At 46.2% G+C, this 26283-nt stretch overlaps 1 protein-coding gene across 1 annotated transcript in view; it reads right to left on the reverse strand.

The window, feature by feature from the left end:
• ATP2A1 (ATPase sarcoplasmic/endoplasmic reticulum Ca2+ transporting 1) overlaps positions 1–21956 on the reverse strand; it is a 42788-nt gene extending 20832 nt beyond the window's left edge. Inside the window, exons 1-9 of the mRNA XM_072936370.1 lie at positions 21774–21956; positions 17497–17514; positions 16799–16881; positions 14302–14406; positions 11160–11298; positions 8138–8218; positions 5934–6019; positions 3155–3452; positions 1490–1656 (exon numbers count right to left, since the gene is read on the reverse strand). Of these exons, the coding sequence (XP_072792471.1) occupies positions 1490–1656; positions 3155–3452; positions 5934–6019; positions 8138–8218; positions 11160–11298; positions 14302–14406; positions 16799–16881; positions 17497–17514; positions 21774–21891 (1095 nt within the window). The 5' untranslated portion in view covers positions 21892–21956. The remainder of the gene's footprint in view (positions 1–1489; positions 1657–3154; positions 3453–5933; positions 6020–8137; positions 8219–11159; positions 11299–14301; positions 14407–16798; positions 16882–17496; positions 17515–21773) is intronic.
• Between the last annotated feature and the right edge of the window lie 4327 nt (positions 21957–26283).

Below are 26283 nucleotides of genomic sequence, written 5' to 3' on the forward strand. Positions count from 1 at the left end.
AGAAATTTTGGGTTCTCCATGGAACAATTTTGGGTTCTCATGGACATTTTGGGTTCTCCATGGACATTTTGGGTTCTCCATGGACCAATTTTGGGTTCTCCATGGACATTTTGGGTTCTCCATGGACATTTTGGGTTCCCAGAAGAAATTTTGGGGTCTCCATGGACATTTTGGGTTCTCCATGGACATTTTGGGTTCTCCATGGACATTTTGGGTTCTCCATGGACATTTTGGGTTCCTCATGGACATTTTGGGTTCTCCATGGACATTTTGGGTTCTCCATGGACATTTTGGGTTCTCATGGACATTTTGGGTTCTCATGGACATTTTGGGTTCTCCATGGACATTTTGGGTTCTCCATGGACATTTTGGGTTCTCATGGACATTTTGGGTTCTCCATGGACATTTTGGGTTCTCCATGGACATTTTGGGTTCTCCATGGACATTTTGGGTTCTCCATGGACCAATTTTGGGTTCTCCATGGACATTTTGGGTTCTCATGGACCAATTTTGGGTTCTCCATGGAGATTTTTGGGGTTCCTGAAGAAATTTTGGGTTCTCCATGGACATTTTGGGTTCTCCATGGACATTTTGGGTTCTCCATGGAACAATTTTGGGTTCTCCATGGACATTTTGGGTTCTCATGGACATTTTGGGTTCTCCAAGGACATTTTTGGGGTTCCTGAAGAAATTTTGGGGTCTCCATGGGCCAATTTTGGGTTCTCCATGGACATTTTGGGTTCTCCATGGACATTTTGATGTTTCCAGAAGAAATTTTGGGTTCTCCATGGACATTTTGGGTTCTCCATGGACATTTTGTGTTCTCCATGGAGAATTTTGGGTCTCCTGGAGAAGTTTTGGGTTCTCCATGGACCAATTTTAGGTTCTCCATGGACATTTTGGGTTCTCCATGGACATTTTGGGTTCTCCATGGACATTTTGGGTTCTCCATGGACATTTTGGGTTCTCATGGACATTTTGGGTTCTCCATGGACCAATTTTGGGTTCTCCATGGTCACTTTGGGTTCTCCATGGACATTTTGGGTTCTCATGGACATTTTGGGATCTCCATGGACATTTTGGGTTCTCCATGGACCAATTTTGGGTTCTCCATGGAACAATTTTGGGTTCTCATGGACATTTTGGGTTCTCCATGGACATTTTGGGTTCTCCATGGAACAATTTTGGGTTCTCATGGACATTTTGGGATCTCCATGGACATTTTGGGTTCTCCATGGACCAATTTTGGGTTCTCCATGGAACAATTTTGGGTTCTCATGGACATTTTGGGTTCTCCATGGACATTTTGGGTTCTCCATGGAACAATTTTGGGTTCTCCATGGACATTTTGGGTTCTCCATGGACATTTTGGGGTTCCTGGAGAAGTTTTGGGGTCTCCATGGACATTTTGGGTTCTCCATGGACATTTTGGGTTCTCCATGGACATTTTGGGTTCTCCATGGACATTTTGGGGATTTTGAGGTCCCACCTTGCAGACGGACATCTGGTTGGTGGTCAGTGTCCCCGTCTTGTCGGAGCAGATGACCGAGGTGCAGCCCAGGGTCTCCACCGAGGGGAGGCTGCGGACAATCGCGTTCTTCTTGGCCATGCGCCGCGTCCCCAGCGCCAGGCAGGTGGTGATGACCGCCGGGAGGCCTGGGGGGACACCAGGGCCACCAATGACCACAGATGGTCCAGAAACCACCACAAACCATCTCCAGCACCCCACCAATGACCATGGATGGTCCAGAAACCACCACCAAACCATCTCCAGAACCCCATAAATGACCATGAATGGTCCAGAAACCACCATGAACCATCTCCAGAACCCCATAAATGACCCCAAACCATCTCCAGAACCCCACAAACCACCACGAACCATCTCCAGAACCCCATAAATGACCATGGATGGTCCACAAATGACCACAAGTGGTTCAGAAACCACCACGAACCATCTCCAGAACCCCAAAAACCACCACAAACCATCTCCAGCACCCCATAAATGACCACGGATGGTCCACCAACCACTGTAAACCTTCTCCAGAACCCCCAAAACTACCATGAATTGTCCAAAAACCACCCCAAACCATCTCCAGCACCCCACCAAGGCCCACAAACCATCTCCAAAACTTCATAAATGACCATGAATGGTCCACAAATGACCCCAAACCATCTCCAGAACCCCATAAATGACCACAAATGGTCCATAATTGACCACGGATGGTCCACAAACCACCATGAACCATCTCCAGAACCCCATAAATGACCACAAATGGTCCATAAATGACCATGGATGGTCCACCAATGACCCCAAACCTTCTCCAGAACTCCACAAACCACCACAAACCATCTCCAAAACCCCATAAACCACCCCAAACCATCTCCAGAACCCCATAAATGACCACGGATGGTCCACAAACCACCACGAACCATCTCCAGAACCCCATAAATGACCACGGATGGTCCACAAATGACCCCAAACCATCTCCAGAACCCCATAAATGACCACGGATGGTCCACAAACCACCACAAACCATCTCCAAAACCCCATAAACCACCCCAAACCATCTCCAGAACCCCATAAATGACCACGGATGGTCCACAAATGACCCCAAACCATCTCCAGAACCCCATAAATGACCACGGATGGTCCACAAACCACCACGAACCATCTCCAGAACCCCATAAATGACCACAAATGGTCCACAAACCACCACAAACCATCTCCAAAACCCCACAAACCACCACGAACCATCTCCAGAACCCCATAAATGACCACGAAGCATCTCCAGAACCCCACAAATGACCATGGATGGTCCACAAACCACCCCAAACCTTCTCCAGAACCCCATAAATGACCACAAATGTTCTCCAGAACCCCATAAATGACCCCAAACCATCTCCAGAACCCCACAAATGACCACAAATGGTCCATAAATGACCATGGATGGTCCACCAACCACCCCAAACCATCTCCAGAACCCCACCAACCACCCCAAACCATCTCCAGAACCCCACAAACCACCACGAACCATCTCCAAAACCCCATAAATGACCACAAATGTTCTCCAAAACCCCATAAATGACCACGAATGGTCCAGCAACGCCCCCAAACCATCTCCAGCACCCCACCCCACCACCCCACCACCGCCACCTTCAGGGATGGCGGCCACGGCCAGGGCCACGGCGATCTTGAAGTAGTAGATGGCGCCGCGGATCCAGGAGCCGCCGTGGACGGGGTCGTTGAAGTGGCCGATGTTGATGGCCCAGACGGCCACGCAGATGAGCGAGATGACCTTGGACAGCTGCTCCCCGAACTCGTCCAACTTCTGCTGCAGCGGCGTCTTGTCCTGCTCGGTGGCCGCCATCTCGTCCCGGATCTTCCCGATCTCCGTGTTGACGCCCGTGGCCACCACGATGCCGACGGCTTTGCCAGCCCCGATGTTGGTGCCCTGGTGGGGTGGGAGGAGAAGGTTGGGGGGTTGGACATCAAATTTTGGGGTGGGAGGAGAAGGTTTGGGGGTTGGACATCAAATTTTGGGGGTTGGAGGAGAAAATTTGGGGGTTGGACATCAAATTTTGGGGGTTGGAGGAGAAATTTGGGGGTTGGACATCAAATTTTGGGGTTTTGAGAAGAAGTTTTGGGGGTTGGAGGAGAAATTTTGAGGTTCCAACATGAAATTTTGGGGTTGGAGGAGAAGTTCTGGTGTTGGAGGAGAAATTTTGGGGGTTGGAGAAGAAGTTTTGGGGTTCCGACATGAAATTTTGGGATTGGAGGAGAAGTTTTGAGGTTCGAGGAGAAATTTTGGGGTTGGAGGAGAAATTTTGGGGTTTGGTGGAGAAATTTTGGGGTTGGAGGAGAAGTTTTGGTGTTGGAGGAGAAATTTTGGGAGTTGGAGGAGAAGTTCTGAGGTTCCAACATGAAATTTTGGGGTTTGGAGGAGGAACTTTGGGGTTTTGAGAAGAAGTTTTGGGGGTTGGACATCAAATTTTGGGGTTTGGAGAAGAAGTTTTGGGGTTCCAACATGAAATTTTGGGATTGGAGGAGAAGTTTTGGGGTTTGGTGGAGAAATTTTGGGGGTTGGAGGAGAAACTTTGGGGTTGGAGGAGAAGTTTTGGGGGTTGGACATCAAATTTTGGGGGTTGGAGGAGAAGGTTTGGGGGTTGGAGGAGAAATTTTGGGGTTTGGTGGAGAAGTTTTGGGGTTTGGTGGAGAAGTTTTGGGGTTGGAGAAGAAATTTTGGGGTCTGGAGGTAAAAATTTGAGGTTCCTGCACAAATTTTGGGGTTTGGAGAAGAAATTTTGAAGGTTGGACATCAAATTTTGGGGGTTGGAGGAGGAACTTTGGGGTTTTGAGAAGAATTTTTGGGGTTTTAAGAAGAAATTTTGGGGTTTGAGGAGAAGTTTTGGGGGTTGGACACCAAATTTTGGGGTTTGGAGAAGAAGTTTTGGAGTCTGGAGGAGAAGTTTTGGGGTCTTAAGAAGAAATTTTGGGGGTCAGACACGAAATGTTGGGGGTTGGAGGAGAAGTTTTGGGGGTTGGAGGAGAAATTTTGGGGTTTGGAGGAGAAAATTTTGGGGTTTGAGGAGAAATTTTGGGGTTTGGGGGAGGAACTTTGGGGTTTTGAGAAGAAGTTTTGGGGTTTGGAGGTAAAAATTTGAGGTTCCTGCACAAAATTTGGGGTTTGGAGAAGAAATTTTGGGGGTTGGAGGAGAAATTTTGGGGGTTGGACATGAAATTTTGGGGTTCCGACATGAAATTTTCGGATTGGAGAAGAAATTTTGGGGGTTGGAGGAGAAAATTTGGGGTTTGGAGAAGTTTTGGGGGTTGGACATCAAATTTTGGGGTTTGAAGAAGAAGTTTTGGAGTCTGGAGGAGAAGTTTTGGGGTTTGGTGGAGAAGTTTTGAAGGTTGGACATGAAATTTTGGGGTTTGAGGAGAAATTTTGGGGTCTGGAGGAGAATTTTTGGGGTTCCGACATGAAATTTTCGGGTTGGAGGAAAAATTTTGGGGTTTGAGGAGAAGTTTTGGGAGTTGGAGGGGAAATTTTGGGGTTTCTACACAAAATTTGGGGTTTGGAGAAGACATTTTGGGGTTTGGAGAAGAAATTTTGGGATTTTAAGAAGAAATTTTGGGGTTGGAGGAGAAATTTTGGGGGTTGGACACCAAATTTTGGGGTTTGGAGAAGAAATTTTGGGGTTTCTACACAAAATTTGGGGTTTGGAGAAGAAATTTTGAAGGTTGGACATGAAATTTTGGGGTTGGAGGAGGAACTTTGGGGTTTTGAGAAGAAGTTTTGGGGTCTGGAGGAGAAAATTTGGGGTTTGGTGGAGAAGTTTTGGGGGGATTTTGGCAGTTTTGGGGGATTTCGGTGGTTTTTATAGGATTTTTGGGTGGATTTTGGCGATTTTTGGGGGATTTTGGTGGTTTTCAGGAGATTTTTGGGGGGATTTCGGGAATTTTTTTGGGGGATTTTGGTGGTTTCCGGAGATTTTGTCGATTTTTGGGAGATTTTGGCGATTTTGGCTGTTTTTCGGTGGGTGTTTCGATGGATTTCGGGGGATTTTTTTGGGGATTATTTTGGGGATTTTTGAGGGGATTTTGGAGCTTTTTTAGGGGATTTTGGTGGTTTTTAGGGGATTTTTGGGGGGATTTTGGCGATTTTTGGGGGAGTTTGGGGGTTTTTCAGGGGATTTTTGGGTGGATTTTGGCAATTTTGGGCAGATTTTGGTGGTTTTCAGGTGTTTTTTGGGGAGATTTTGGCGATTTTGGCTGTTTTTGGGTGGCCGTTTCAGTGAATTTCGGGGATTTTTCTGCGATTATTTCGGGGATTTTTGAGGGGATTTTGGAGCTTTTTTTGGGGGAATTTCGGTGACATCACCCAGGGATCCCCAATGACGTCATTGATGACGTCATCGATGACGTCACCCACCGAGAACAGCATGTTCTTCTTGTCCTGGTTGACGGCGCGGGGGTCGGGCACCGGCTCCGTGTGCTTGATCACCGACACCGACTCGCCTGCGGGAACCGGTTCCGACCAGTTCGGACCAGTTTGGACCAGTTTGGACCAGTACAAACCAGTATAAACCGGTATAAACCAGTATAAACCAGTAAAAACCGGTAAAAAATGGTAAAAAACAGTTTAAACCATTATAAACCAGTATAAACCAGTATGAACCAGTCTGGGATACAACGAACCCACCCTCAATTTCCACTGAGATCCCAGTAAAAACCAGTATAAACCAGTTTAAACCATTATAAACCATTATAAACCAGTATAAACCAGTAAAAACCAGTAAAAACCGGTAAAAAACACTTTAAACCATTATAAACCAGTATGAACCAGTATGGACCAGTATGAACCAGTATAAACCAGTATGAACCAGTCTGGGACACAGCAAACCCACCCTCAATTTCCACTGAAATCCCAGTATAAACCAGTTTAAACCAGTAAAAGCCATTATAAACCAGTTTAAACCAGTTTAAACCAGTATAAATCATTATAAATCAGTATAAACCAATTTAAACCAGTATAAAACAGTATAAACCAGTATAAACCAGTATGAACCAGTATAAACCAGTATGAACCAGTCTGGGACACAGCGAACCCAACCTCAGTTTCGACTGAGATCCCAGTAAAAACCAGTATAAACCACTTTAAACCAGTATAAACCAGAATAAACCAGTTTAAACCATTATAAACCAGTATAAACCAGTTTAAACCATTATAAACCACTTTAAACCATTATAAACCAGTATGAACCAGTATAAACCAGTATGAACCAGTATAAACCAGTATGAACCAGTCTGGGACACAACGAACCCACCCTCAATTTCCACTGAAATCCCAGTAAAAACCAGTATAAACCAGTTTAAACTATTATAAACCATTATAAACCAGTATAAACCAGTAAAAAACAGTAAAATCCAGTAAAAAATGGTAAAAACCAGTTTAAACCATTATAAACCAGTATGAACCAGTATAAACCAGTATGAACCAATCTGGGACACAGCGAACCCAACCTCAATTTCCACTGAAATCCCAGTATAAACCAGTTTAAACCAGTATAAACCAGTTTAAACCAGTTTAAACCAATTTAAACTATTATAAACCAGTATAAATCATTATAAACCAGTATAAACCAGTTTAAGCCAGTATAAACCAGTATAGACCAGTATGAACCAGTCTGGGACACAGCAAACCCAACCTCAATTTCCACTGAGATCCCAGTATAAACCAGTATAAACCAGTTTAAACCGGTTTAAACCAGTATAAACCAATTTAAACCAGTATAAACCAGTATAAACCAGTAAAAACCAGTAAAAACCAGTAAAAAATGGTAAAAAACACTTTAAACCATTATAAACCAGTATAAACCAGTATGAACCAGTCTGGGACACAGCAAACCCACCCTCAATTTGAACTGAAATCCCAGTATAAACCAGTACAAACCAGTTTAAACCAGTATAAACCAAATTAAACCAGTATAAATCATTACAAACCAGTATAAACCAGTATAAACCAGTTTAAACCAGTACGAACCAGTATAAACCAGTATGAACCAGTCTAGGACACAGCAAACCCACCCTCAATTTGAACTGAAATCCCAGTATAAACCAGTATAAACCAGTATAAACCAGTATAAACCAGTTTAAACCAGTATAAACCAATTTAAACCATTAAAAACCAGTACAAACCAGTATAAACCAGTATGAACCAGTCTGGGACACAGCGAACCCAACCTCAATTTCAACTAAAATCCCAGTATAAACCAGTATAAACCAGTATAAACCAGTATAAACCAGTATAAACCAGTTTAAACCAGTATAAACCATTATAAACCAGTTTAAACCATTATAAACCAGTAAAAAACAGTTTAAACCAGTTTAAACCAGTTTAAACCATTATAAACCAGTACAAACCAGTTTAAACCAGTAAAAACCAGTATAAACCAGTATAAACCAGTATAAAAATCCCCTTTAACGTGGGTTTCCCCCCATTTTTAACCCTTTAATCCCCTCCCAGTCCCTCCCAGTCCCTCCCAGTTTGTCCCAGTTTGTCCCAGTTTGTCCCAACCCCCCTCCCGGCCCCCTCCCAGCCCAAACCAGTCCAAACCAGTACAAACCAGTACGAACCAGTAAGGATGGACTGGTCCACGCGCAGAGTGGTGGATTTGATGGAGATGATGCGGATGTCGGCCGGGACCTTGTCCCCAACTGGGAACAGAGCGGTCAAACTGGGATGGACTGGGACAAACTGGGAGGGACTGGGACAAACTGGGATGGACTGGGATGGACTGGGACAGACTGGGACAAACTGGGACGAACTGGGAGGGACTGGGAGGGACTGGGATGGACTGGGAGTGACTGGGATGGACTGGGAGGGACTGGGACAAACTGGGATGAACTGGGATGAACTGGGACAGACTGGGATGGACTGGGAGGGACTGGGAGGGAACTGGGAGGGAACTGGGACAAACTGGGATGGACTGGGAGGGAACTGGGATAAACTGGGAGGGACTGGGAGGGACTGGGAGGGACTGGGATGAACTGGGATGAACTGGGACAAACTGGGACGGACAACTGGGAGGGGATGGGAGTTAAAGACTCTTTGTCCCCCCAATGTCCCCAATGTCCCTGTGACCCCTGTGACCCCTGAGTGTCCCCAATGTCCCCAATGTCCCCTGATGTCCACCATGACCCTGATGTCCGCCAAGTCCCTTTGACCCCTGGATGTCCCCAATGTCCCCAATGTCCCCAATGTGCCTTTAACCCCTGAGTGTCCCCAATGTCCCTGTGACCCCTGTGACCTCTAGGTGTCCCCAGTGTCCCCAATGTCCCCAATGTCCCCATGACCCCTGTGACCCCTGGGTGTCCCCAATGTCCCCAATGTCCCCAACGTCCACCATGTCCCCAATGTCCCTCAACATCCTCCTGACCCCAATGTCCCCAATGTCCCTTTAACCCCTGAATGTCCCCAATGTCCCCAATGTCCCCAATGTCCCCAAGGTCCCTGTGACCCCTGGTGGCCCTGTCACCGCCGGTGTCACCTGCCACCTCGGCGATGTCCCCTGGCACCAGGTCCCGGGCTTTGATCCTCTGCACGGCCTTGGGGTCACTGCGGTGTCCCCAATGTCCCCAATGTCCCTGTGACCTCTGTGACCCCTGGGTGTCCCCAATGTCCCCAATGTCCCTGTGACCCCTGTGACCTCTGTATGTCCCCAATGTCCCCAATGTCCCTGTGACCTCTGTGACCCCAATGTCCCCATTGTCCCCAATGTCCCCAATGTCCCCTGATGTCCACCATGACCCTGATGTCCCCCAAGTCCCTTTAACCCCTGAGTGTCCCCAATGTCCCCAATGTCCCCTGTGTCCCCAGTGTCCCTGTGACCCCTGGGTGTCCCCAATGTCCCCAATGTCCCCAATGTCCTCTGATGTCCACCATGACCCCGATGTCCCTCAACGTCCTCCTGACCCCGATGTCCCCAATGTCCCCAATGTCCCTGTGACCCCTGTGACCCCTGGGTGTCCCCAATGTCCCCAATGTCCCCAATGTCCCTGTGACCCCTGTGACCCCTGGGTGTCCCCAATGTCCCCAATGTCCCCAATGTCCCTGTGACCCCTGTGACCCCTGGGTGTCCCCAATGTCCCCAATGTCCCCAATGTCCCCAATGTCCCCTGATGTCCACCATGATCCCAATGTCCCTCAACATCCTCCTGACCCCAATGTCCCCAATGTCCCTTTAACCCCTGGGTGTCCCCAATGTCCCCAATGTCCCCAAGGTCCCCAATGTCCCCGATGTCCCCAGTGTCCCTGTGACCCCTGTGACCTCTGGCTGTCCCCAATGTCCTCAATGTCCCCAAGGTCCCCAATGTCCCCGATGTCCCCAGTGTCCCTGTGACCCCTGTGACCTCTGGCTGTCCCCAATGTCCTCAATGTCCCCAAGGTCCCCAATGTCCCCGATGTCCCCAGTGTCCCTGTGACCCCTGTGACCTCTGAGTGTCCCCAATGTCCCCAATGTCCCTGTGACCCCTGTGACCCCTGGATGTCCCCAATGTCCCTGTCACCCCGGTGTCACCTGCCACCTCGGCGATGTCCCCTGGCACCAGGTCCCGGGCTTTGATCCTCTGCACGGCCTTTCGGTCACTGCGGTGTCCCCAATGTCCCCAATGTCCCCAATGTCCCCAATGTCCCCAATGTCCCCAATGTCCCTGTGACCCCTGTGACCCCTGAGTGTCCCCAAGGTCCCCAACGTCCCCAATGTCCCTGTGACCCCTGTGACCCCTGAATGTCCCCAATCCCCCCAATGTCCCCAATGTCCCCAATGTCCCCAATGTCCCTGTGACCCCCGTGACCCCTGAATGTCCCCAACATCCCCAATGTCCTTGATGTCCCCAATGTCCCAAATGTCCCCTGATGTCCACCATGACCCCGATGTCCCCAATGTCCCCAATGTCCCCAAGGTCCCCTGATGTCCACCATGACCCCGATGTCCCCCAAGTCCCTTTAACCCCTGGATGTCCCCAATGTCCCCAATGTCCCCAATGTCCCTGTGACCCCTGTGACCCCTGAGTGTCCCCAGTGTCCCTGTGACCCCCATGACCCCCTGGTGTCCCTGTCACCCCGGTGTCACCTGCCACCTCGGCGATGTCCCCTGGCACCAGGTCTCGGGCTTTGATCCTCTGCACGGCCTTTCGGTCGCTGCGGTGTCCCCAATGTCCCCAATGTCCCTGTGATCCCTGTGACCCCTGTGACCTCTGTGTGTCCCCAATGTCCCCAATGTCCCCAATGTCCCTGTGACCCCTGTGACCTCTGGGTGTCCCCAATGTCCCTGTGACCTCTGTGACCCCTGGGTGTCCCCAATGTCCCTGTGACCCCTGTGACCCCTGGGTGTCCCCAATGTCCCCAATGTCCCCAAGTCCATTTAACCCCTGAGTGTCCCCAATGTCCCTGTGACCCCCGTGACCCCGGGTGTCCCTGTCACCCCGGTGTCACCTGCCACCTCGGCGATGTCCCCTGGCACCAGGTCCCGGGCTTTGATCCTCTGCACGGCCTTGGGGTCACTGCGATGTCCCCAATGTCCCCAATGTCCCTGTGACCCCTGTGACCCCTGAGTGTCCCCAATGTCCCTGTGACCCCTGTGACCCCTGGTGTCACCTGCCACCTCGGCGATGTCCCCTGGCACCAGGTCCCGGGCTTTGATCCTCTGCACGGCCTTTCGGTCACTGCGATAGACCTTCCCCATCTCGGGCTCGTACTCCTTCAGCGCCTCGATGGCGTTCTCCGCGTTACGCTCCTGGGGACAGCGGGGACATTGGGGACATTGGGGACATCATGGAGACCTTGGGGACATTGTTAGGGACATCCTTGGGACATTGGGGACATCACAGAGACATCACAGGGACATCACAGGGGACAGAACAAGGGACACTCCTTCAGCGCCTCGATGGCGTTCTCTGCGTTCCGCTCCTGGGGACAGCAGGGACATTGGGGACATTGGGGACATTGGGGACATTGGGGACATCCTTGGGGCATCATGGACATCATGGACATCATGGAGACATCCTTGGGGACATCCTTGGGACATTGGGGACATCACAGACACAGCACAGGGGACACACAGGGATGGTCCTTCAGCGCCTCGATGGTGTTCTCCGCGTTCCGCTCCTGGGGACACGGTGGGGACATCTTGGGGACATCATGGAGACATCATGGACATCATGGACATCATGGGGACATCCTTGGGGACATCTTGGAGACATTGGGGACATCACAGAGACATCACAGGGGACAGAACAAGGGACGGTCCCACAGCGCCTCGATGGCGTTCTCCGCGTTACGCTCCTGGGGGGACATTGGGGACATTGGGGACATTGGGGACATTGGGGACATCGCTGGGACATCGTTGGGACATCATTGGGTCAAGTTTGGGACATTGGGGACATCACAGGGACAGCACAGAGACATCACAGGGGACAGCACAAGTGATGCTCCTTCAGCACCTCGATGGCGTTCTCGGTGACATCGTTGGGGACATCATTGGGACATTGGGGACACCTTGGGGACATCCTTGGGACATTGGGGACATCATGGAGACCTTGGGGACATTGTTAGGGACATCATTGGGACATTGGGGACATCACAGACACAGCACAGGGGACACACAGGGATGGTCCTTCAGCGCCTCGATGGCGTTCTCCACGTTCCGCTCCTGGGGACACAGTGGGGACATTGGGGACATCTTTGGGACATTGGGGACATCATGGACATCATGGGGACATCCTTGGGGACATCTTGGAGACATTGGGGACAGCATAGACACAGCACAGGGGACAGAACAAGGGACACTCCTTCAGCGCCTCGATGGCGTTCTCCGCGTTCCGCTCCTGGGGACAGCGGGGACATTGGGGACATCGTTGGGGACATCTTTGGGACATTGGGGACATCACAGAGACAGCACAGGGACATCACAGGGGACAGAACAAGGGACACTCCTTCAGTGCCTCGATGGCGTTCTCCGCGTTACGCTCCTGGGGACATCAAAGGGACATTGGGGACATTGGGGACATCATGGAGACCTTGGGGACATTGTTAGGGGCATCTTTGGGACATTGGGGACATCACAGAGACATTGGAGACATCGTTGGGGACATCTTTGGGACATCAAAGGACACCACAGAGACATTGGGGACACCTTGGGGACATTGGGGACACCTTGGGGACATCCTTGGGGACATCTTTGGGACATTGGGGACATCTTGGGGACATCATGGGGACATTGTTGGGTCATCGTTGGGTCAAGTTTGGGACATGTTGGGGACATCACAGGGACATCACAGGGGACAGCACAAGGGACACTCCTTCAGCGCCTCGATGGCGTTCTCCGCGTTCCGCTCCTGGGGACACGGTGGGGACATTGGGGACATCTTGGGGACACTGGGGACATCATGGACACCTTGGGGACATCGTTGGGGACATCACAGAGACATCACAGGGACATCACAGGGACATTGGAGACATCGTTGGGGACATCTTGGGGACATCATGGAGACCTTGGGGACATCATGGAGACACCAAAGGACACCACAAAGACATTTGGGACACGTTGGGGACATGGTGAGGGACACACAGGGATGGTCCTGCAGCGCCTCAATGGCGTTCTCGGTGACATCGTTGGGGACATCATTGGGACATTGGGGACATCATGGACATCATGGGGACATCCTTGGGGACATCCTTGGGACATTGGGGACATCACAGGGACATCACAGGGGACAGAACAAGGGACACTCCTTCAGCGCCTCGATGGCGTTCTCCACGTTACGCTCCTGGGGGGACATTGGGGACATTGGGGACATTGGGGACATTGGGGACACAAAGGACACCACGAGAACAACAAAGCTGCCCCAAACCCCCCAGAATGTCCCCAAATCCCCCTAAAATCTCCCCAAATCCCCCCAAAACATCCCAAAATGTCCCCAAATCCCCCCAAAGTCCTCCAAAAATGTCCCCAAATATCCCCAAAATCCCCCCAAAATGCCCAAAATGCCCCAAATCCCCTCAAATCCCCCAAATCCCCCCAAAATGTTCCCCAAATCCCCCCAAAATGTCCCCAAATGTCCCCAAAATGCCCCCAAAGTCCCCAAATCCCCCAAAATCCCCCCAAAAGTTCCCAAATGTCCCCAAATGTCTCTAAAATGTCCCAAGAGCCCCCTAAAATTCACCCCAAATCCCCCAAAATGTCCCCAAATCCCCCAAAATATCCCCAAAATGTCCCCAAATCCCATCAAAATGTCTCCAAAAATGTCCCCAAATCCTCCAAAATGTCCCCAAATCCCCCCAAAGACCTCCAAAAATGTTCCCAAACCCCCCCAAATATCCCCAAAAATGTCCCCAAAATCCCCCTAAAAAGTCCCCAAAATCCCCCAAAATATCCCCAAATCCCCCAAAATATCCCCAAAATGTCCTCAAAATGTCCCAAAAATGTCCCCAAATCCCCCCAAAATCCCCTCAAAATGTTCCCAAAATTCCCCAAAATCCCCCAAAATCCCCCCAAAATTTTCCAAAATCCCTCCAAATATCCTAAAATTCCCAAAATGTCCCCAAAATCCCCCAAAATCTCCCCAAAATCCCCCAAATCCCCCTAAAAAATGTCCCCAAAACCCCCCAAATTCCCCAAAATTTTCCCCAAATCTCCCCAAAATATCCCCAAAAATTTTCCAAAATCCCTCCAAATATCCCAAAATCCCCAAAATTCCCAAAATCCCCCAAAATCCCCCAAAATCCCCCAACTCCGCACCTGCCAGACGCCGACGACGGCGTTGGCGATGAGGATGAGGAGGATGACGAAGGGTTCCACGAAGGCCGTGATCGTCTCCTCACCCTCCTCGAACCAGGCCAGCACCTGGAAAATCCCAAAAATTCCCAAAATTACCCCAAAAAAATCCAAAATTACAAAATTCCCAAAAAATTCCCAAAAAAACCCCAAAAATAACCGAGCAAAAAATCAAAATAATCGCAAAAATTGACCCAAAATTCACCCCAAGGACCCTCCTCGAACCAGGCCAGCACCTGGAAAATCCCAAAAAATCCCAAATTTACCCCCAAAAAATCCAAAATTACAAAATTCCCAAAAAATCCCCCCAAAAAACCCAAAAAAACCGAGCAAAAAATCAAAATAATCGCAAAAATTGACCCAAAATCCACCCCAAGGACCCTCCTCGAACCAGGGCAACACCTGGAAAATCCCAAAAATTCCCAAAATTACCCCAAAAAAATCCAAAATTACAAAATTCCCAAAAAATTCCCAAAAAAACCCCAAAAAAAACCGACCAAAAAATCAAAATAATCGCAAAAATGGACCCAAAATCCACCCCAAGGACCCTCCTCGAACCAGGGCAGCACCTGGAAAATCCCAAAAAATCCCAAAATTACCCCAAAAAAATCCAAAATTACAAAATTCCCAAAAAATTCCCCAAAAAAAAACCCCAAAAAACCGGCCAAAAAATCAAAATAATCCCAAAAATTGACCCAAAATTCACCCCAAGGACCCTCCTCGAACCAGGCCAGCACCTGGAAAATCCCAAAAAATCCCAAAATTACCCCAAAAAAATCCAAAATTACAAAAAAAATCCAAAATCTAAAAAATCCTCCCAAAAAACCTCAAAAAAAACCACAAAAAAATCAAAATAATCCCAAAAATGGACCCGAAATCCCAAAAATTCCTTTTAAAAGCCCCAAATATTCCACCAAAAATTCCCAAAAAATTTCCCCAAAAATTCCCCAAAAATTATCCAAAAAAGGTCCAAAAAAAAAAAAAAATCCCCAAATTTCCCCCATTTTGGAGATTTTTGGGGCCACTTTTGGGGATATTTTTTGGCCATTTTTGGGGCCATTTTTGGGATATATTTGGGATATTTTGGGATATTTTTGGGATATTTTGGGGATTTTTGGGCCATTTTTGGGGCATTTTTGGGATACTTTTGGATCATTTTTGGAATATTTTTGGATCATTTTGGGGGATTTTGGGGCCATTTTTTGGGCCATTTTGGGGGTGTTTTTGGGCCATTTTTGGGATGTTTTTGGGGGATTTTGGGGCCACTTTTTGGGGCCATTTTTGGGATGTTTTTGGGCCATTTTTGGGATATTTTTAGGATGTTTTTGGGCCATTTTTGGGATATTTTTGGGGGATTTTTGGGGTGTTTTTGGGCCATTTTTGGGATGTATCTGGGCCATTTTTGGGGTGTTTTTGGGCCATTTTTGGGATGTTATTGGGGCCATTTTTTGGGCCATTTTTGAGATTTTTTGGGATGTTTTTGGGCCATTTTTGGGATGTTTTTGGGCCGTTTTTGAGATGTTTTTGGGCCATTTTTGGGGCCATTTTTGGGATATTTTTGGGATGTTTCTGGGATGCTTTTGGGCCATTTTTGGGATGTTTTTCGGCCATTTTTGGGCCATTTTTGGGATATTTTTGGACCCTTTTTGGGGATGTTTTTGGGATGTTTTTGGGGTGTTTTGGGGATTTTTCTGGGCCATTTTTGGGACGTTTTTGGGCCATTTTTGGGACGTTTTTGGGCCATTTTTTGGGCCATTTTTGGGATGTTTTTGGGTCATTTTTGGGATATTTTTGGGCCATTTTTTGGATGTTTTTGGGCCATTTTGGAGATATTTCTGGGCCATTTTTGGGATGTTTTTGGGCCGTTTTTGGGCCATTTTTTGTGCCATTTTTGGGATATTTTTGGGGGATTTTTGGGCCAGTTTTTGGGACCATTTTTGGGGCCATTTTTGGGATATTTTTAGGATGTTTTTGGGATGTTTCTGGGCCATTTTTGGGGTGTTTTTGGGCCATTTTTTGGGCAATTTTTGGGGTGTTTTTGGACCATTTTTGAGCCATTTTTTGGGATATTTTTGAGATATTGTTGGGCCATTTTGGGGATGTTTTTGGGCCGTTTTTTGGGCCATTTTTGGGGTGTTTCTGGGCCATTTTTGGGGCCATTTTGGGGATATTTTTAGGATGTTTTTGGGATGTTTCTGGGCCATTTTTGGGGTGTTTTTGGGCCGTTTTTTGGGCCATTTTTTGGGTCATTTTTGGGATCTTTTTGGGCCATTTTTGGGATATTTTTGAGATATTTTTAGGATGTTTTTGGGATGTTTTTGGGCCGTTTTTTGGGCCATTTTTTGGGATATTTTTGAGATATTTTTGGGCCATTTTTGGGATGGTTTTGGGATATTTTTGGGCCATTTTTGGGGTGTTTTTGGGCCGTTTTGGGCCATTTTTGGCCATTTTTGGGACTCACGAAGGAGATGCAGGCCGCCAGGAGCAGAATCCGCACCAGGAGATCCTCGAACTGCTCCACCACCAACTCCCAAATTGATTTACCTGCGAAAATTGGGGAAAATTCGGGTTTTTTTGGGAATTTTGGGGATTTTGGGGAGACATTTGGAGATTTTGGGGGAAAATTTGGGGATTTTTGGGGAAAATTTGGGGATTTTTGGGGAAAATTTGGGGAATTTGGGTGAAATTCTGGGGGTTTTGAGGGAAATTTGAGGTTTTTTGGGGGAAATTTGGAGACTTTGGGGGGAATTTGGGGATTTTGGGGGGAATTCTGGGAAAATTTGGGGATTTTTGTGGGAAAATTTGATGATTTTAGGGGAAATTTGGGGGATTTGCGGGAAAATGTGGAGAATTTGGGTATTTTTAAGGCATTTTTTTTGATTTTTGGTGAAATTTGGGGATTTTGGGGGCATTTGGAGACAATTTTGGGAGGTTTTCGGGTTTTTTTGGGAAAATTTGGGGGGAATTCGGGGTTTTTTTGGGTTTTTTGGTGGATTTTTGGGGCTTTTTGGGCCATTTCAGGGATATTTGGGGAGCACCTGGGAATTTTTGGGACAATTCTGGACTTTTTGGGGCGTTTGGGGTCATTTTTTAGACATTTGGGGATATTTTGGGGATATTTTTGGGATATTTTTGGGAAATTTTTGGATTTTCACTCACCTTCCTCCGCTGGCAGCTCTGGGGGGGGAGAAGGGACAGGTTAGAGGGGACCCCCAAAATCCCCCAAATTTTGACCAAAACCCCCCAAAAATCCCCCCAAAAATACCCCCCAAAAATCCCCACAAAATCCCCCAAAAAATCCCAAAAATTTGCCATAAACCCCCAATTTTTTTACCAAAATCCCCCCAAAATCCCCAATTTTTTTCCTAAAATCCCCAAAATTTCTCCCAAATTCCCCAAATCTCCCCAAAGAAACCCAAAAATCCCCAAGATCCCAAAGTTTTTTACCAAAATCCCCCCCAAAAAAAACCCAAAAAACCTCGCATCTCCCCCAAAATCCCCAAAAATTCCCCCCAAATCCTCCAATTTTTTACCAAAATCCCCTAAAAAACGACAAATCCCCCCAAAAACCCCAAACCCCCCAAATTTCCCCCAAATTCCCCAATTTTTAACCAAAATTTCCCCCAAATCCCTGATTTTTTTACCAAAACCCACCCAAATTCCTCCAAAAATTCCCCAAATCCCAAACCCCCTCGAAAATCCCCCCAAAACTCCCAAAAAACCCTGAAAATTTCCCAATTTTTCCCAAAATCCCCCCAAAAGCTCCCAAAAAAATCCCAATTTTCCCCAGAAATTCCCAATTTTTTCCCAAAATTTCCCCAAAATCCCCCCAAAAATCCATGAAAATCGCCCAGAAACTCCAAAAAAAAATCCCAAAAACCCCCAATTTTTTACCAAAATCCCTCCAAAAAATCCCAAAAATTCCAATTTTTCCCAATAAATCCCAATTTTCCCCCAAAATTCCCAAATTTTATCCCAAAATTACTGATTTTTTTCCCAAAAGTCCCATTTTCCCCCGCCAAAATCTCATGTTTTCCAAAAAAATTCCCATTTTTTTTCTCAAAAATCCCATTTTACCCCAAAAATCTCGTATTTTTCCCCAAACCCCCCCATTTTTTTCCCCAAAATATCCCATATTTTTCCCTTAAAAATCCCATATATTTCCCCCCAAAAAATCCCAATTTTTTCCAAAAAAAATCCCATTTTTCCCCCCAAAAATCCCATATTTTTCCCCCCCAAAAATCCCATATTTTTCCCAAAAAAATCCCATTTTTCCCCCCAAAAAATCCCAATTTTTTCCAAAAAAAATCCCATTTTTCCCCCAAAAAATGCCATTTTTTCCCTTAAAAAACCCCATTTTTTTTCCAAAAATCCCATTTTTTTTCCCAAAAATCCCATTTTTTCTCCTAAAACTCCCGAATTTTTTCCCGAATTCTCATTTTTTTCCCAAAATCGCCGTTTTTCGCCCCAAACCCCCCTCACCGTTGGGTCCGTATTTCTCGAGGCTCCTCTTGACCTGCTCGGGGCTCAGCCCGACCCCTTCGCTCACCCCGAAAAAGGCCAAAATCCCCCAAAATCCCCCAAAATTCCTCCAAAATCCCCCAAAATCCCCTAAAATCCCCCCAAAATCCCCAACTTTTAAACCAAAATCCCTCAAAAAAATCCCCCAAAATCCCTAAAACCCCAATTTTTTCCCAAAAATTCCCAAATTTTTTCCCAAAACCCCCATTTTGCCCCCAAATACCCCATATTTTTCCCCCCAAAAAATCCCACATTTTTTCCCCCAAAAATTCCCATTTTTCCCCCCAAAAAATCCCATTTTCCCTCCAAAAATCCCATTTTTTTCCCAAAAAAGTACCCAATTTTTTCCCAAAATTCCCAAATTTTTTCCTAAAATGCCCATTTTTCCCCCAAAAATACCATTTTTCCCCCAATAATCCCATTTCCCTCCAAAAATCCCATATTTTCCCCCCTAAAAGAATCCCATATTTTGCCCAAAAAAATCCCATATTTTCCCCAAAAAAATCCCATTTTTTTCCCCAAAATTCCCATATTTTTCCCAAAGATATCTCATTTTTTCCCCCCAAAAAAATCCCATTTTTCCCAACAAAAATCCCATTTTTCCCCCCAAAAAATCCCAATTTTTTCCAAAAAAAAATCCCATTTTTCCCCCAAAAAATCCCATTTTTTCAAAAAAAAAATCCCATTTTTTTCCCTAAAACTCCCATTTTTTTTCCCCAAAACTCCCGATTTTTTTCCTGAATTCCCATTTTTTTCCCAAAATCGCCGTTTTTCGCCCCAAAATTCCCTCACCGTTGGGTCCGTATTTCTCGAGGCTCCTCTTGACCTGCTCGGGGCTCAGCCCGACCCCTTCGCTCACCCCGAAAAACCCCAAAATGCCCCAAAATCCCCCAAAATCCCCTAAAATCCCCCAAAATCCCCTAAAATCCCCCCAAAATCCCCAACTTTTAAACCAAAATCCCTCAAAAAATCCCCCAAAATCCCTAAAACCCCCATTTTTTCCCAAAAATTCCCAAATTTTTTCCCAAAACCCCCATTTTGCCCCCAAATACCCCATATTTTTCCCCAAAAAAATCCCACATTTTTCCCCCCAAAAATTCCCATATTTTCCCCAAACATCCCATATTATTTTTCCCCAAAAACATCCCATTTTTTCTTCCAAAAAATCCCATTTTTTTTCCCCAAAATCCCATATTTTTCCCAAAAATATCTCATTTTTTTACCCCCCAAAAGTCCCATTTTTTCCTAAAAAAATCCCATTTTTTCCCCCAAAAAAATCCCATTTTTCCCCCCAAAAATCCCATATTTTTCCCCCAAAAAGTCCCATATATTTCCCCCCAAAAAATCCTAATTTGTTCCAAAAAAAAATCCCATTTTTCCCCCCAAAAATCCCATATTATCCCCTCAAAAATTCCAATTTTTTTCCCCAAAAAATCCCATATTTTCCCCCAAAAAAATCCCATTTTTCCCCCCAAATAGCCTATATTTTTCCCATCAAAAATCCCATTTTTCCCGTTAAAAATCCCATATATTTCCCAAAAGAATCCCATTTTTTCCCCCAAAACTCCCGAATTTTTCCCCAAAACTCCTGATTTTTTCCCCAAATTCCCGAATTTTTTCCCAAAATCCCCATTTTTTCCCCCAAAATCCCATTTTCCCCCCAAATATCCCATTTTTTCCACCCAAAATTCCCACTTTCCCCAAAAAAATCCCGTATTTTTCCAAAAAAGAATCCAATTTTTTTTCCCAAAAACCCCCAATATTTTCCCCAAACCCCCCCATTTTTCCCCCAAAAAAATCTCATTTTTCCCCCCCAAAAATCCAGTATTTTTCCCCCAAAAAATCCCATTTTTTCCCAAAAAAATCCCATTTTTCCCCAAAAACTCCCGAATTTTTTCCCAAAATTCCCAATTTTTCCCCCAAAATCCCATATTTTCCCGTTCCAAAATCCCATACTTTTCCCCAAAATTCCCATATTTTTCCCAAAGATATCTCAATTTTTCCCCCCAAAAAAATCCCATTTTTTCCAAAAAAAATCCCATTTTTTCCCCAAAAAAATCCCATTTTTTGCCCAAAAAATCCAATTTTTTTTCCCAAAATTGCCGATTTTTTTTCCCAAACTCCCGATTTTTCCCAAAATCGCCGTTTTTCGCCCCAAACCCCCCTCACCGTTGGGTCCGTATTTCTCGAGGCTCCTCTTGACCTGCTCGGGGCTCAGCCCGACCCCTTCGCTCACCCCGAAAAACCCCAAAATGCCCCAAAATTCCTCCAAAATCCCCCAAAATCCCCTAAAATCCCCCCAAAATCCCCAACTTTTAAACCAAAATCCCTCAAAAAAATCCCCCAAAATCCCTAAAACCCCAATTTTTTCCCAAAAATTCCCTAATTTTTTCCCAAAACCCCCATTTTGCCCCCAAAAAACCCCATATTTTTCCCCCCAAAAAATCCCACATTTTTTCCCCCAAAAATTCCCATTTTTCCCCCCAAAAAATCCCATTTTCCCTCCAAAAATCCCATTTTTTTCCCAAAAAAGTACCCAATTTTTTCCCAAAATTCCCAAATTTTTTCCTAAAATGCCCATTTTTCCCCCAAAAATACCATTTTTTCCCCCAATAATCCCATTTCCCCCCAAAAATCCCATATTTTCCCCCCTAAAAGAATCCCATATTTTGCCCAAAAAAATCCCATATTTTCCCAAAAAAAATCCCATTTTTTCCCCTAAAACCCCCCATTTTTCCCCAAAAAATCACATTTTTTTCCCCCAAAAAATCCCATTTTTTTCCCTTAAAAAACCCCATTTTTTTCCCAAAAATCCCATTTTTTTTCTCAAAAATCCCATTTTTTCTCCTAAAACTCCCAAATTTTTTCCCAAAATTCCCAATTTTTCCCCCAAAATTCCCATTTTTCCCCCTCACCGTTGGGTCCGTATTTCTCGAGGCTCCTCTTGACCTGCTCGGGGCTCAGCCCGACCCCTTCGCTCACCCCGAAAAAGGCCAAACACTCCTCGGCCGTTTTGGCGTGAGCGTTTTCCATGGTGGCGCCCAAATTCCACCCGAAATTCCAGCGGGAAAACCCAAAATTCCAAACGGGGGGAAAATGGGGAAAAAATGAGAAAAAACGGTGAAAAAATGGGGAAAAAATGAGAAAAAAAGGGGAAAAAATGAGAAAAAAAGGGGAAAAAATGAGGGAAAAAATGAGAAAAAAAGGGGAAAGAAATGAGAAAAAAAAGGGGAAAAAATGAGAAAAAAAAAGGGGAAAAAATGAGAAAAAAAAGGGAAAAAATGAGAAAAAAAGGGGAAAAAATTGGGAAAAAAAGAGAAAATACGGGGGAAAAAAAAGAGAAAAAAAGGGGAAGAAATGAGAAAAAAACAGGGAAAAATGAGAAAAAAATGGGGAAAAGATGAGGAAAAACGGTGAAAAAAGGGGAAAAAATGAGGAAAAAAAAGGGAAAAAAATGGGAAAAAAAATGAAATTAAAATCCACCAAAAAAGGAGAAAAAAAAAGAAAAGAAAAAGGGAAAAAATAAATTAAATAAAGGAAAAAATAAATTAAAATAAAGGAAAAAATAAATTAAAATAAAGGAAAAAATAAATTAAAAATAAAGGAAAAATTAACCCTAAAAAAAGGCCCGAAAAGAAGGAAAATAAAGGGAAAGGGAAATAAATTAAGATCAAATAGTAATAAGGGGATTAAATTAAGACTGATGGATAATTAATTAGGAATTTAAGTTTAAGTAATTTAAAGTGAAATTAAGACTTAGATGAAAGAGAAAATAAAAAAAATCAAATTAAAACTTAAAATTGGATTTGAAGGGGAAAAAAAAAGGGATTTAAAGGGGGAAAAAAATGGGATGAAAAGGGGAAAATTGGGTTAAAAGGGGAAAAAATTGGGATTAAAAAGGGGGAAAATTTGGGTTAAAAGGGGAAAAAAATCGAATTAAAGGGGAACAAAAAATCAAATTAAAAGGGGAAAAAAACCACCAAAAAAATCAAATTAAAAGGGAAAAAAAACCCCAAAAAAATCAAATTAAAAGGAAAAAAAAGCCCAAAAAAAGCGAATTTTGTTCCCCCTCCCCCCCCCAAATTTCGGCCGCGGCGCTCGAGGCGCTTTGGGGGAGGGGGCGGCGGCCGCGGGGGTTAAAAAGGGGGGGAGGCCCCCCCAGAGTGTCCCCAAAATGTCCCCTCCCCCCCCTCCCCCCCCTCCCCCCCTCCCCGGTGTCGTTTTCACCCCCCCGAGCCCCTCCCCCACCCCCCAAAACCCCCCCCGAGCCCCTCCCCCACCCCCCAAAAATCCCCTCCCCCACTCCTTTAGCCCCTCCCCCACCCCTTCAGCCCCTCCCCCACCCCCCAAAAATCACATCGGACCCCTCCCCCACCCCAAAATCCCTTCAGCCCCCCCCCCCCCCCAAAATTCCCTCAGCCCCTCCCCCACCCCAAAACCCCCATGGCCCCTCCCCCACCCCCCCAAAATCACCCCCCAAATCCCCCACGGGCCCCTCCCCCACCCCTTCAGCCCCTCCCCCACCCCCAAAATCCCCCCCGGCCCCTCCCCCACCCCCCCAAAAATCACCCCGAGCCCCTCCCCCACCCCCAAATCTCCCCTGCCCCTCCCCCACCCCCCCAAAAATCACCCTCCGGGTCCCTCCCCCACCCCCCAAAATTCCCTCAGCCCCTCCCCCACCCCAAAATTTCCCCCCTCAGCCCCTCCCCCACCCCCCAAAATCCCACCCCCCAAAAATCACCCCCCGGGCCCCTCCCCCACCCCCCAAAAACCCCACGACCCCTCCCCCACTCCTTCAGCCCCTCCCCCACCCCCCAAATCCCCCCCGGCCCCCCCAAAATCCTACCCCCCCAAAATCACCCCTGTCCCTCCCCCACCCCAAATCCCCCCTCCAGCCCCTCCCCCACCCCCCCAAAATCACCCCAATTCCCCTCCCCCACCCCCCAAAATCCCACCCCCCAAAAATCACCTCGGGCCCCTCCCCCACCCCCCCAAAATCACCCCCCAAATCCCCCCTTCAGCCCCTCCCCCAGCCCCAAAAATCCCATCGGGCCCCTCCCCCACCCCCGCCCCTCCCCCCCCCGGTTATTTCGGGCCTTGATGGACGGGAGGGGCTGTGGGGGGGGAGGGGCGGGGGGGGGGAGGGGAATTGGGGCAAAAGGCAGCGAAAAATTGGGGGGGAAATTGGGGAAAATTGGGAAAAAAATTGGGGGAAAATGGGGGAAATAATTGGGGGGAAAATTGGGGGAAAATTGGGGAAAATTGGGGAAAAAATTGGGGAAAAATTGGGGGGAAATGGGAAAAAAAATGGGGAAATTATTGGGAAATAATGGGGAAAATTGGGGGAAAATTGGGAAAATAATTGGGGAAAAATTGGGAAAAATTGGGAGAAAATTGGAAAAAAATTGGGGGGAAATTAGGGAAAATAATGGGGGAAAATTGGGAAAAAAATTGGAGGAAAATTAGGGAAAAATGGGGAAATTATTGGAAAAATTTGGGGGAAAATTGGAGGAAAATTGGGGGGAAATTGTGGAAAAAATTAGAGAAAATGTGGGGAAAAATTGGGGAAAAATTGGGGAAAAATTGGGGGAAAATTGGGGAAAATAATGGGGAAAAGTTTGAGGAAAATGGGGAAAAAATTGAGAAAAATGGGGGGAAATGGGGAAAAAATTGGGAAAATTTGGTAAAAGAATTGAGAAAATATGGGGGGAAATTTGGGGAAATAATTGGGAAAATTTGGGGAAGAATTGGGGAAAAATTGGGAGAAAACTGGGAAAAAATTGGGGGAAAATTTGGGGAAATAGGGAAAAAATTGGGAAAAAAATCCCAAAAAATTCCCTGAAACCACCCCAAAAAAATCCCAAAATTCCCCCCGAAAAATCCCTGAAATGCCCCCAAAAAAATCCCCAAAATTGCCCCAAAATTGCCCCAAAATGACCCCAAAAATCCCTCCGGGGTCAAAGGTCGCGTCCTCCACTCGGGGTCACCCCAAGGGGGGGGAGGGGTGGGGGTGGGGGAGGGGCGGGAAGGACTTTTGGGAAAATTTTTGGTGATTTTTTTGAGAATTTTTGGGGTTTTTGGGGGGAATTTTTGAGGATTTTTTGGAGAATTTTCGGGGATTTTTTTGGGAATTTTGGGGGGAATTTTTGGGGATTTTTTGAGAATTTTTGGGGATTTTTTTTGGAGAATTTTTTTTGATTTTTTTGAAAATGTTTGAGATTTTTGGGGGAGTTTTTTTGAGAACCTTTGGGGAAATTTTGGGGATTTTCCTGAGAATTTTTGGGGTTTTTTTTTTGAGAATTTTGGGGGATTTTTTTGAGAATTTTTGGGGTATTTTTTTGAGAATTTTGGGGTGAATTTGGGGATAATTTTGAGGGAAATTTGGGGAGAATTTTGGGGATTTTTGGGGAGATTTTAGGGGATTTTTTTTATTTCGGGGGGATTTTTTTTTTCATTTTTGAAGGATTTTCTGGGAGAGTTTTTTGGGATTTTGGGGGGATTTTTTGGGAAGAATTTTGGGGGATTTTCTGGGGATTTTTTGAGGAGAATTTTGGGGATTTTGAGGGGAATTTTTGTGGAGAATTTTGGGTATTTTGAAGAATAATTTTGGGGATTTTTGGGGCATTTTGGGGGGGACATTGAGGGAATTTTTAGGAGAAATTTGGGGCAATTTTAGGGAAATTTTTGGTAATTCTGGGAGAATTTTTTGGGATTGTTTTTTAAGATTTTTGCGGATTTTTTTTTAGATTTTTGGCGATTTTTCGGGGGGGTTTTGGGGTGGGGGAGGGGCCTGGGCGGGGATTTTTTTTTGGGGTCATTTCGGGAGGGTGGGGGAGGGGCCTGGGGGGGTGGGGGAGGGGCGGAGCGGTCCCGGTTTTACCCTAAAAAGGCCCCGGCGGGAAAAGGACCCAAAAATAACCCCCGGGGTGGGGGAGGGGCGGCAGCTGCGCCCCCCCAAATTTGGGAGCCGCCCCTCCCCCACCCCCCGCCCTGGCCCCTCCCCCACCCGGATTGGGGGGGGAGGGGAATTCTCAAATTAAGGTGAAAAAATCCTCTCAAAACGGGGCCAAAATTCCCCAAAAAAAATGCAAAAATTGGCAAAAAATGGAGCCAAAATTCTCCAAAAATAAAGCAAAAAGTTGCTAAAAAATGGAGCCAAAATTCCCCCCAAAAAGGCAAAAATTCGGTGAAAAAAGGAGCCAAAATTCCCCAAAAATTGCCAAAAAATGGAGCCAAAATTCCCAAAAACAAAACAGAGCCAAAATTCCCCCAAAAAAGGCAAAAAGTTGGCAAAAAAGCAGCCAAAATTCTCCCAAAAAAATGAGCCAAAATTCTCCAAAAAAGGGCAAAAAGTTGGCAAAAATGGAGCCAAAATTCCCCAAAAATACTGATCAAAAATTCTCCAAAAAAAGGACCCAAAATTCT

This window comes from Taeniopygia guttata, chromosome 16 (genome assembly GCF_048771995.1).
Source record: "Taeniopygia guttata chromosome 16, bTaeGut7.mat, whole genome shotgun sequence".
Taxonomy (NCBI): Eukaryota; Metazoa; Chordata; class Aves; order Passeriformes; family Estrildidae; genus Taeniopygia; species Taeniopygia guttata.